The 12,164-nt window shown below is 42.8% G+C and overlaps 1 protein-coding gene across 5 annotated transcripts in view; it reads left to right on the top strand.

The window, feature by feature from the left end:
• LOC137323846 (diacylglycerol kinase beta-like) overlaps window positions 1-12,164 on the top strand; it is a 479,766-nt gene that overhangs the window by 75,486 nt on the left and 392,116 nt on the right. For all 5 annotated transcript variants that reach the window (XR_010963457.1, XM_067987851.1, XM_067987849.1 and 2 more), the window contains exon 3: window positions 3,135-3,211. Coding sequence is in view for 4 of the 5 variants with exons in the window: in XM_067987851.1 (XP_067843952.1) it covers window positions 3,135-3,211 (77 nt within the window). In the remaining variant the exon portion in view is untranslated. The remainder of the gene's footprint in view (window positions 1-3,134; window positions 3,212-12,164) is intronic.

Below are 12,164 nucleotides of genomic sequence, written 5' to 3'. Positions count from 1 at the left end.
TGCCTGGATGAGTGCAGCTCCAACAACACTCAAGAAGCTCAACACCATCCAGGATAAAGCAGCCCACTTGTTTGGCACCCCATCCACCACCCTAAACATTCACTCCCTCCACCACCATTGCATTGTGGCTGCAGTGTGTACCATTTACAAGATGCACTGCAACAACTCGCCAAGGCTTCTTCAACAGCACCTCCAAAACCTACAACCTCTACCACCTAGAAGGACAAGGGCAGCAGGTGCATGGGAACAACACCACCTACACATTCCCCTCCGAGTCACACACCATCCTGACTTGGAAATATATAGTCATTCCTTCATCGTCGCTGAGTCAAATTCCTAGAATTCCTTACCTAACAGCACTGTGGGAGAACCTCCACCACAAGGACTGCAGCGGATCAAGAAAGTGGCTTACTACACCATCTCAAGGGCAATTAGGGATGGGCAATAAATGCTGGCCTTGCCAACGATGCCCACATCCCATGAATTAATTTTTTTTAAAAGAACTCTCTACTATTTGAATAGTGCTGTGGCAGCTTCCATGTTCATTTGAACAGGCAGGGGCCTCTGCTTAGTATCTGATCTGAAAGATGGCACCTCATACAAGGCAGCACTCCCTCAGTACTGTAGTAAAATGTTAGCCAGATTGCGTGTTTAGTCCTGGAGTAGGTCTTGAACTCACCGCCTTCTGACGAGTGACGAGTGCTACCACTGCCCCTGCAGTGTACAAATCAATAGCTATGTCCTGTTCTTTGGATATATTACCCAATTCTACTTCCCAATAGGAAGAGATTTGAGGATAATGCCACAATATATGTGTTTACATTCTAAATGTGCCTCCATTAAACCAATCAAATTATGGGGTTGTTCCTGCTTTCTCTGAAAATACCACTGCATAATAAACATTTACAGGTGGATTGCCATGCTGATATGCATCATATGAATGGAAGCTGGAGTGCCTGGTTTGTGTATCTGCAGGTGTTATACCTAATGATGCCCAAGAATGTATGGCATTGACATCATAATGCACTCTATAATGTATTTAACTCTGGGATTGAGATTGGAACCAACACATTGCAGACCCACTATGAGTACTGCCTTCAACCCAACAAAGATCACTGCACTGGCATATCCACCCTTACTGCATTTACCGTTTGATCAAGGATGTGCATACAGCACAGTCCTCCCCACCACTTGAATTGCCACGTTTAAACCGGACAAAAAGCACTAACTATTTCCATTATAGTCAATTACAAAGTTGCCACTTACAGGGTGTGAAGTGTGCCGGGTATTTCGGGCAGAAACAAATGTTTAGTCAGTAGTTCACACCTCGTTAATTACCTTGTATACTTCATCACCTCTAACTGGTGTCTGGTTACAGCTTGTGCTACTCAGCACTAACTGCAATAGCAAAGTAAATAACACCTAGTTAAGGTCCAAAGTGCAAAGTAGCCGGCACATAATCTTTCATCTCCACTGTAGCATGACCGCCACCGCCTAGCCTTATAACTGTAATTCTCTTCTCCTTTATTTTTCAGCTTTCAAACAACACCTATCTCAGGAATATTCTAAAATATCCGAAATTATTATGTATTTCTACAAAGGAATAGCTGAATCTTAATAAATTTATTTTTTATGTATAGCTGTCGACATTTTAAAATTAAATCCATTTCATTGATATGTCAGTTCTTCTCAACATCATGAGTGTGCAGATGGAGGGGATAAACTGTCCAACAGGTACAGCACGCAAATCACGTTAGTGTCAACGTAATTATACGATAGTCTAACTCATAACAATATGACTTCCTTGTGATCTCAACTGGATATTATGTCTTTTGCACGTTCCCTCCCTTGTGCTTCTCTAATCTTTCGGAAGGCGATCTGAAATTCTTGGAGAGATGAGCCAAAATATGAATCGTTAAGGTACTTTTGTTTGCAGACAGCAAGTGAACATAGAGAGTAACAGGTGTAATCAAATATAACCTTAATTCAATTAACTACAGAATCTTCCTCAAGAGCAAGAAAAATAATAAAAAATATACCACACCATCCTATTAGCTGGCTCACTTAACTTTTCCCAACTGCCTTCTGATTCTGACTGGGCCTGAGCTTGAGACGAGTGAATTTCCGCTTGCTAGTCCAATGCTTCCTCACCAGACCTAGCTCGTTGACTAACTGATCCTGTGTCCCTTTCTTCTTGTTCCTCTGTGTTCCCAGGCAGTGGGAGGACAATCCATCTGACTGCTTCCCCGTTTAGTGATTTGCCACTAGGCCTTTCAGTAAAACCAGCTACCTCTGCTCCCCTCGGGTTTAAAGAAAACATTTCCTGCTATTCTCAGTGAATAGGGTCTGTCCTGGTTTAATAAGCCTGAGCTGAAACAGTTGACTCCCATTGTCTCAGTTTAAAGTAGGCAGTGAGCTGATCTAGTTCATAAACTGGATCATGTGGCTTTAGTAGATTACTTCAATGCCTGCAGCCCGTGTCACCACTTTTAAACCAGTGTGAATTTACTTTGATTTAAAACACAATAGTTAAATATAACTCATTCCCCAATCCTTTACATGAAGAAAAATAATGATCAAACATCCCAATACATGACAGTTCCTTACTTTTGTATTCTGTGCCCCTGTACATACAACCTAAAATCCTGTTTGCCTTTTCTTAATTGCCTTTTTGATCTGCACTCCTACCTTTTAAAGATCTATGTTGCTGTACCCCTTAATCTTTGTTCCTCTATTCTGTAGAGACTCTTAGTATTTAACACATTCTTCCATTCACTGCACTGTTTCCCAAAATGTACTACTTAGCATTTATGTGCATTGAACTGCACCTGCCACCTATCCACAAACCTATCTACATCCTCCTGCATTTTCCTTACAATTTGCCATGCCTCCTAATTTGATATCAACAAATGTTGATATAATTATTCTTATGTTTATATCCAAACTATTTATATGAAGGGAAAATAAGTGAGGTCCCTGCAGTGTTTTCAAGATATTTCTTGTTGTTCTTCCTTAACATTTTTAGATATCAACTTCTTTTTATTTGTCTCTGGGTTCATTTTGCAAGGTTACTACTTTTAAATATCAATTCAGAATTGAAGCCTTTAATTTTTTTCATGAAATTTCCTTTACAGATTCCTCAAAGAAACTGAAAGATGTGCTGGAGGAGTTTCACGGAGATGGGGTGCTGTCCAAATATAATCCTGAACAGGTAAAAATAGCATCCTCTCCTCCCATACTTGTGTAGTTTTTAATAACTCACAGAAGTACTATAATTAACCTGTACAGTGCTGAGTGTTCTTTGCAGCATTCAAAATATCTGTTTCCTGTGAAGTAGAACAAAATAAATATATGAAAGTAGAAAGCATTTATTAACTTGCAGTGTAACTTGCATCAGAACCTTCAGATATTTTGGTTGTCCTGAAGTGATCCTTTTCCAGTAGTGGTAATGGAAGTATTATTATTATTATTATTATTATTATTTATTGTTGTTATTACTACTATATTCTCTCCATAGTATTGATTGTACTTACCATTGCTTCTATTTGTAATAGTAATTTATCTTCTTGTAAGTATTGTAAGTATTGCACTTGATAATTTTGCTCTCCATCAATGTGTACCTTGGTTAATTAGTGGTTTTAATGAACTAATAAAACAATACCCTCATCTTTTTTCCAGAAATAGCATCAGACCATAAGGGTGAACAGCAGATTGTGATTTTGTTTTACAAATTGTTTCATATTAATCATTGATTTGTTTGATGATTTCCTTCAAATTAAAGCTTCTACTGTTTCATATGACTCTAGTACTGAATAGCAAAGATTTCAAGACAAGGGCTGTTTTAATTGGTGCATAGATAAAATATGCTAAGTGGTATGGTAGAGTTATACTGCTCGGAAAGGTTCTCAGTTTAACCTTTGGACTATGCTGAGTAAACCGATCTCAGCATGGCAGTGATAAGGATGTTGCAGTTGTCTTCTGCTCCCAGGGTTGGATGCCTTCTTGACAAGGTACAGGAAGGCTGCTGGTGTCCATAAAACTGTGCTGCAGAATGGATCCGCAGCTTCTGAAGAGAGAAAAGGAGAAAAATTGGGTGAGGGGAGGAGTTCAAGGTATCCTAATCAGCTTTGTAGGATTATGAAAGTTGTGATGTATTGGCATGACAATATGATTAAACGCACCTTAATGTTATGATCTGGCCTCTGTTCTTATAACATTTAGGAAAACAATAAGTATTAATGAATGTGCTTACTATTTACATAAAATTACATAAAATTTACAGCGCAGAAACAGCCTTCTCCCTTCTTACTTCATCTCACCCTATTAACATATTCCTCTATTCTTTCTCCCTCATGTACTTCTCTAGCTGATTCTTAATGCACAATCAATGTAGGAGGTGCTTTTATTACTTTGTGGTGTAAACTTTTTCAGTTAGTAATATTGTTTATCAGAAGTGGTATTGCTGGGATTTTTGGATTTTTGCACCTAGATTTCAATTTCATTTTTCGAAATGAATGATGCCAAAGATAATTACAACAATAAAACTTTCCGTGGCTCAAAATTTATCTAGTGTATTGGGAAGCCAGGGGGAAATTTTGAAAAAAAAGTTACTAAAATGTAGAGTAATAGAGTAAGACAACAATAGGTTATAATGGGAATTTTCAGAACAGTCAGATTTTAGTGCAGTGGATGGATTTTAGAGTTATTTTAAAATTCATTCTGGGGATATGGGCATCGCTAGCAAGGCCAGCATTTATTGCCTATCCCTAGTTGCCCTTGAGAAAGTGGTGAGCCGCCTTCTTGCGCTGCTAAAGTCCATGTGGTGAAGGTTCTCCCACAGTGCTGTTAGCCAGGGAGACCCAGGATTTTGACCCAGCGACAATGAAAGAACGACGATTATAGCCACAATTTTAGAATGGAGGTGGGATGGCAGCGGGGGAGGTGAATGGGCACGTGCGTAACCCAACAAATAAAATATGTCCGTTTCCTACGCGATCACAAGTGAATTGGTGCCACTTAACGTGGCTCCCGGGTTTGCCATCTGAAAGCTGCGCAGAGGGCGGACTGTGCACCCACATCACAAGCTGTCAGCTGAAGGAGCTCTATTTAAAGGGCCTTGGCTCCAAAGACTTTTGCTGGAGCAAAGACCCAGAAATCACAATGGAGCAGCACAGGGGTAAGGCTGCTCCAAGGTTCAGCGATGCCTCACTGCAACAACTACTGGATGGGGTGAGGAGGAAGATTGAAGTCTTTTACCCTGTGGAGGGAGGAAGTGCCCTGCCTCTGCCACCAAAAAGGCCTGGCTCTAGGTGGCAGTCTAGGTCACCAGTAGGAGTAACATCTCCCGCACCTGGATCCAGTGCAGGAAGCGTTTCGATGACCTAACTAGGTGACCAAAAGTGAGTACACTTACTGATTCTCCTACATTCCGTGTTCCAGATCACTGCCCTCCCCCGCCGCCCACCCTCCCCACCCCCCCCCCCCCCCCCCCGACAAACTCATTCTGCACTGCCAAGACTACTCCATCACATCACTCCTCACACCCACTTAAGGCTCATCCTCAACTTACCTGCACTTCCTCACCTCCCCATTAGTCACCCCATCCCTACCACTCACCCCAATCTTCATCCAGTGTGTCTCATACTCACCCTCTGATGCATCTCTTTCACGGTCAGCCTCACCCAAAACAATGCATTCATCAGTTGACCATTTCATCATCACTCACTCACACGTCTGTTCTTTCTCCCCTTCTAGGAGAAGAGAGCGCAAAATGCACACGAGGGGGCGAGGACTGGTGGGGGGCCACAACAAGTAGTGGTCCTCACAGAGGCAGAGGAGGAGGCGCTGGAGATCAGCCGCACCTTCGAGTGTCTGTCCGTCGGGGACGCGAGACTGGCAGCCCACAAACATCTGGTGACACAACTTTAACATTCATCACACACTACATGAATTAACGTTAACAATGCTTGCCATGTTGAACACCTCAGTATGCTCATCGCAACATGATACGTCTGCGATGATGCTTAATATTGCCTTCTCTTACAGGCCCTTCCATGACCGCAGTGACGGCAGAGGGCGATGCCTCAGAGTGTGCACCGCCACATCGTAGCGAGTCATCCACCAGCGCAGATACTCACACCTTGGCGGGTCCTAGTTGTCAGTTTGTTGGGTTGGCACCTGGTGAGTCACCGCACATAAGTGAGCACGAGCAGACACTGGTGGCAGGGGCAGCTGTGGAGAGTCCGTGTCAGTGGGAGTACTCCTCTCCAGGCTCTGCTCAGCTGGATGCAGATGCTGAACCCCGGGGGCCATCCTTTAAAAGGAGAATGATTGAGGGACAGCAACACATTTGGGAGGTACTGGAACAGCTGCCACGCGCACTCTCCACAATAGCTCGGAGGATGGAGGAGTCCAACTCCTGCATGAATGGAATGGTGGCACAGGTACGGGAGGGAATCTCTGAGATACTGTCACAGGGACGTGAGCAAGTGTCTGAGATAGTGTCGCAGATAAGTGCAGGAACGTCTGCGATGGAGAGAAGGCTAGCTCCGTTGACCTTCAAGCATGGCTTACAAATGAGTCCATTCAGGTCCTAACAACGGTCGTTTGGACTCAGGGTGAACGACATTCTGCCGCCTTAAACAGGCATGCAGATACTTTACAACTGGGTTTCCAAGGTCTCGTACATGTCCTCCAAACTGTTCTCCAGCAGGGTGGTGGGAGTGATGTCGGCCTGGTTCAGGAGAGCGATGATGGCAAAAGGGGACTTGCAAGTGGGGATGCCACTCAAAGCGCTCTCACCCGTTGCCCCCCTCTCAACCAGTACCAACAATGCTGCTCCTCTTCAGGTGGCCCTGCACAGGTGCAGGTGAAGCAGCCTTTGGAGGGACCCTCACGGGCTCCAAAATCCAGAGGGCGTAAGCCGAAAGCAGCCAAGCATGCACGAACTTGAGTAACCTGCCACCACCTCTGCTGCAGCCACAGGGGATGCACCACGTAGAAGTAGTAGGATGAGAAAAGCTAAGATTTTGTGAGCAAGAAGGGTATGCACAAGGTGGTCATGTTTTTCGTTTACATTTGGTTTTTGTTGAAGTTACATCAAATGTTATCATTCTCACCACTACTGCCACGTCTTGCCCATTCGTGACTGGCTTTTGTGATAGGGTCCTTTCATGAGGTTCACACTTGATGCCACCCATTGGGTGACTTTACAGTGGGTGTATGTGTAGTTGCAGGACTGTTTTGTGTAGGGAGGGTTGGCGAGGCTGGCGATGTTACTCGTCCTCAGATGTAGTGGTGAATGCAGCCATGGCCCCCCCCCCCACCCATCCTGATGGTGTCATTTTGAGGGGGTCCAAAACGTTAATAAATATGTATGAACAGAAGAATTGTGAGTGGAAAGTAAGAATTTTCAGTGAAAACACAAAGATATCCCAGCCAAAAGTTTGTCTGAAAGCACTCAGTGCCCTGCTGCAATAACTCAACGTTATATCCCCATCTGTCAAATAAGCATTTGAATGTCCAACTGGCTGCTGGCTGAAACATGTCTGGTAGAACATGGAGTGTTTCCCACATGGGAAACACGCTGAGGATGTTTGAAAATCGGACCCCTGCCTCAATGTGCACAAAATTAAGTACTTCAAGTATCTAAATAATTCTCTTAACTGTCATCCCACCACTTTTAATTGCCGGTGGGACTTCTGCATTCGTGAGGCATGCGCACGCACCCAGACACGTCAGTGGGGAACCTGGAAGTCTGCAGGTTGGAGCCAGGTTCCGAACCGGCTTGTGATTTCCCCAATTTTCGCAGCCCCCAAAGCACCCGCTACTTCATTTCAAAATCAAGCCCGATATTTCCAAGTCAGGATGGTGTTTGACTTGAGGGGATCTTGGAGGTGATGGTGCTCCCATTCACCTGCTGTCCTTGTCCTTCTATGTGGTGGAGGTAAAGAGTTGCCGATCAAGTGGATTGCTTAGTCCTGGATGGTGTTGAGCTTCTTGAGTGTTGTTGGAGCTGCACCCATCCAGGCAAGTGGAGAGTATTCCATCACACTTCTGACTTGTGCCTTGTAAATGGTGGAGAGGTTTTGGGGAGTAAGGAGGTGAGTCACTCGCCGCAGAATACCCAGCCTCTGACTTGCACTGGTAGCCACGGCGTTTATGTGGCTGGTCCAGTTGAGTTTCTGGTCACCGGCATACCCAGGATGTTGATGGTGGGGGACTCTGTAATAGTAATACCATTGAATGTCACGGGGAGGTAGTTAGACTCTCCCTTGTTGGAGATGGTCATTGCCTGGCACTTTTGTGGCGCAAATGTTACTTGCCACTATTCGGCACCAGCCTGGATGTTGTCCTGGTCTTGCTGCACGCGGGCATGGGCTGCTTCACTATCTGAGGAATTGCGAATGGAGATGCAATCATCAACCAACTGTCCACTTCTGACCTTATGATGGAGGAGGAAGGTCATTGATGAAGCAGCTGAAGATGGTTGGGCCTAGGATGCTGCCCTGAGAAATTCCTGCAGCAATGTCCTGGGGCTGAGATGATTGGTCTCCAAAAACCACAACCATCTTCCTTTGTGTCAGGTATAACTCCAACCACTGGACGTTTTCTCCCTGATCCACATTGACTTCAGCATTACTAGGGCTCCTTGATGCCGCACTCAGTCAAATGCTGCCTTGATGTCAAGGGCAGTCACTCTAACCTCACCTCTGGAATTTAGCTCTTTTGTCCATGTTTGGACCAAGGCTGTAATGAGGTATAGAGCCGAGTGGTCCTGGCGGAACCCAAACTGCACATTGCTGAACAGGTTATTGGTGAGTAAGTGGTGATTGTTAGCATTGTTGACGACTCCTTTCATCACTTTGCTGATGACTGTGAGTAGGCTGATAGGATGGAAATTGGCCATGTTGGATTTGTCCTGCTATTGTGGACAGGACATACGTGAGCAATTTGTTACTCCCTTATGTTTCCAGATTTGAAATAACTTAATTCTGTAAAAATAAAAAGCTCAATTATCAACACTTTTGTGTGTGCTTATAGGAGGACAGCTTTTTGATTGATATTTATTGTATAATTTTGGATGCTTTATGCATTTCCATCATAGTGGGCAACTTTAGCATGCTCCTAAATTTGTGGGAGTGGCAGCAATAACAAACTGAAAAACATAGTATGTAACCTCACTAAACTGAGCTGGTGAGTCGCATCCAGCATCACCTGTGGATCCACATACTATGACAGCTAGTATTTTAAAAACACTTTAGTTAGTTGCAAAGGAGGGTGTTAGAACGCATATTAATGTAGTCCCTGAGATCCTACTAATAGCAATTTAATCTTGTTAAGACAGTGGAATAGATTTTCAATTTGCCACACAGGCAGTTCTGTTAGAATTATAGGTACAAAGTACTTTGATTGCAAATTTGAGGAAGATTTTCAACAAAGGGAGGAATGTTGCTCCTGTTGGATGCTGCTCTTGTATTTTAAAAACTCTATAGTTCTAGGTAAAAAAGAATTTCACGACTCCCCCACTGAGTGTTTTCCACAAGGTATAATTGTTATAAACTTTTCAAAACAGACAGAATAGCATACTCCAGGGAAGGCCCACACACCAAAAAACATGTTTGCAAGCCTGCCTTTCTGTAATGCCTCCTACAAATATGTAATGCTAACTTATAATTCTTGGGGTACTTCAGTTTTTAAATGTTCCATGTTACAGATTGGGAGATAACTGTACTGCTGAAAGTTTTACTGCAAACCAACTTGGGAGTGAAGCACTTCATACAGCCCTGATGTGGAGATGCCGGTGATGGACTGGGGTTGACCATTGTAAACAATTTTACAACACCAAGTTATAGTCCAACAATTTTATTTTTAATTTTTAATTAATTTTCAATTTTATTAAAAATAAAATTGTTGGACTATAACTTGGTGTTGTAAAATTGTTTACAATTCATACAGCCCATTGCACTTGCACTCTTGATCACATAATGTAAGCTGGCACTTCAGTGCAGTACTGAGGGAGTGCTGCATTGTCGGAGGTGCTGTCTTTAGGATGAGACGTTAAACCGAGGCTGCGTCTGGTGGATGTAAAAGATCCCAAGGCATAATTCAAAGAAGAGCAGGGGAATTTTCCCCAGTGTCCTGGCCAATATTTATCCCTCAACCAACACCTAAAACAGATGATCTGGTCATTTATTTCATTGTTGTTTGTGGGACCTTGCTGTGCACAAATTAGTTGCCATGTTTCCTACATTACAACAGTGATGATACTTCAAAAGTACTCTGTTGGCTGTAAAGTGCTTTGGGATGGGGTCCTGAGGTTGTGAAAGATGCTATATAAATGCAATTTCTTGCTTGCTTTCTTGCTTGCTTTTTTTCTTCTCGATTCCCTGCCCTTCGTCTACACCCTCTTAAATTAAGTTGCACTTCTAGTGGCTGCCAGAAGTAAAGGACGGCTCGCAATACAGTTTAGGCTCTTTGGTAAAAAATTGGTTTAATCCTATGGAATTTTCAATTTCAATTTTCCTGTAAAGCCAATCCAATTAAATACCTTCCTTTTACATTTACAATGTTGAGTGGAATTAGTTCAGCCCCTACATCCAATAATTTTGGAGATATTACCAAAATTAATAGTATTCCTATAAAGCAGAAGGGAGAAAATCACAGTATGATTCTTTAGCACTAACCTAAAATGAAACTGACCAGATTAGCACTCACTGAATGCATTTGCTCACACCACAGAGGTCGTGTTATCTGGCTGTAAATATATTGCTATCTACTGATAGACATTTAAAGATAATCTTGGGAAATTACTTTGAGAAAAGGAAAGTTAAATTTCATAAAATAAGCGTGCAGAATAATGTTTTATCCATCCATTTTTTGTGCGGAGTGGCTGGGAAGGAGGACTCCAGGTTTCATTCTATTTTGTTTCTCTCTGATGTTAATTCATATTACACCAGAATTTACAGTTGCTGGTGAACGAACGACGCCTGCCATTTGTTAGACTTGTCCGTACCCATTTTATCTCCATGACCTTTTACACGGCAAGTTGCTGTAAGTGGGAGATGGAAACGGTGTGGCGCCCTCTACAGGGCACCTGGGACCTGTGGTTAAGGAGAGACAGACCCAGTTGCTTGCCCTGTTCACAATCAGATTGAAGGATTGTGAATGAACGGAGCAGAGTCTGAACCAGGAAGTATAAGCTGGAATACTGAATTAATTATCAAATCAAGTACAGAGAGCGAAATAAAGCGAAAGATTGGATTAAGAGAGTGAAGAAGGAGACAGACAGAAACTTTTTTTTAAAAAAAATAATTCTCCAACAATAATTAAAAGCTGACAGAGTGAGACTCCACATTTGCAATGGTTAGTATTTCAGAGCCAGAGGGGTTGGTTGGCAGTAATTAAGACTTATCACGCTGTTTTTAAAAAAAAAGTTACTTAGACTGAAATGGACAAGCCCTAACTTTCTGTGACGAGTTTAGTTCATATCTACCATCCAAGTACAGGAAATTCATGCCGTTCATTTAATTTGAATGATGGGCCAGACAGTGAGATGCCGTTTTCGTGAAGCTAACGGCAGAGCGGCACACCTCGGACAGCAACTTCTGGATTTTCGCGTTTAACTGTGCATCTGCCCTCACCTGAAGTTGCTGTACGATTTGCGCATAAATAATGGTGAGTGCCATTAGTCTCAGCGTTATTTTGACAGTAAATTCTGGCCCACTATTTTCGAGTAGGTTTCTGCAGTCCCCTGCTGACTTAGGTTCAGATTCTCATAGACAAACGTTTACTACTGCAATGTAATGGTTCATTTTGATGTTTTATTGATTTGCTTTTTATTTTTTTGACCTGGCCACTAGTGACTCGACATGCTCTGTTAGGCCTTTAGCAATAAATGTCTTTCTTTGTGTAGTTCCATTGGAATACAAATATTTTCTGTCCACGATTGCCAACGTGCCTTTAATTTTCAGTTATGCATTTAACAACAACAACTTCTTGCATTTATATAGCGCCTTTAACATAGTAAAATGTCCCAAGATGCTTCACTGGAGCATTAGCAAACAAAATTTGGCACCAAGCCACATAAAGAGATATTAGGACAGGTGACCAAAAGCTTGGGCAAAGAGGTAGGCTTTAAGGAGCGACTAAAAGGAGGAGAGAGA

The sequence above is a fragment of the Heptranchias perlo genome, chromosome 7, assembly GCF_035084215.1.
Source record: "Heptranchias perlo isolate sHepPer1 chromosome 7, sHepPer1.hap1, whole genome shotgun sequence".
Lineage (NCBI taxonomy): Eukaryota > Metazoa > Chordata > Chondrichthyes > Hexanchiformes > Hexanchidae > Heptranchias > Heptranchias perlo.
The sequence above is the reverse complement of the archived record's forward strand: the minus strand, read 5'-3'. Positions and strand labels throughout refer to the sequence as shown.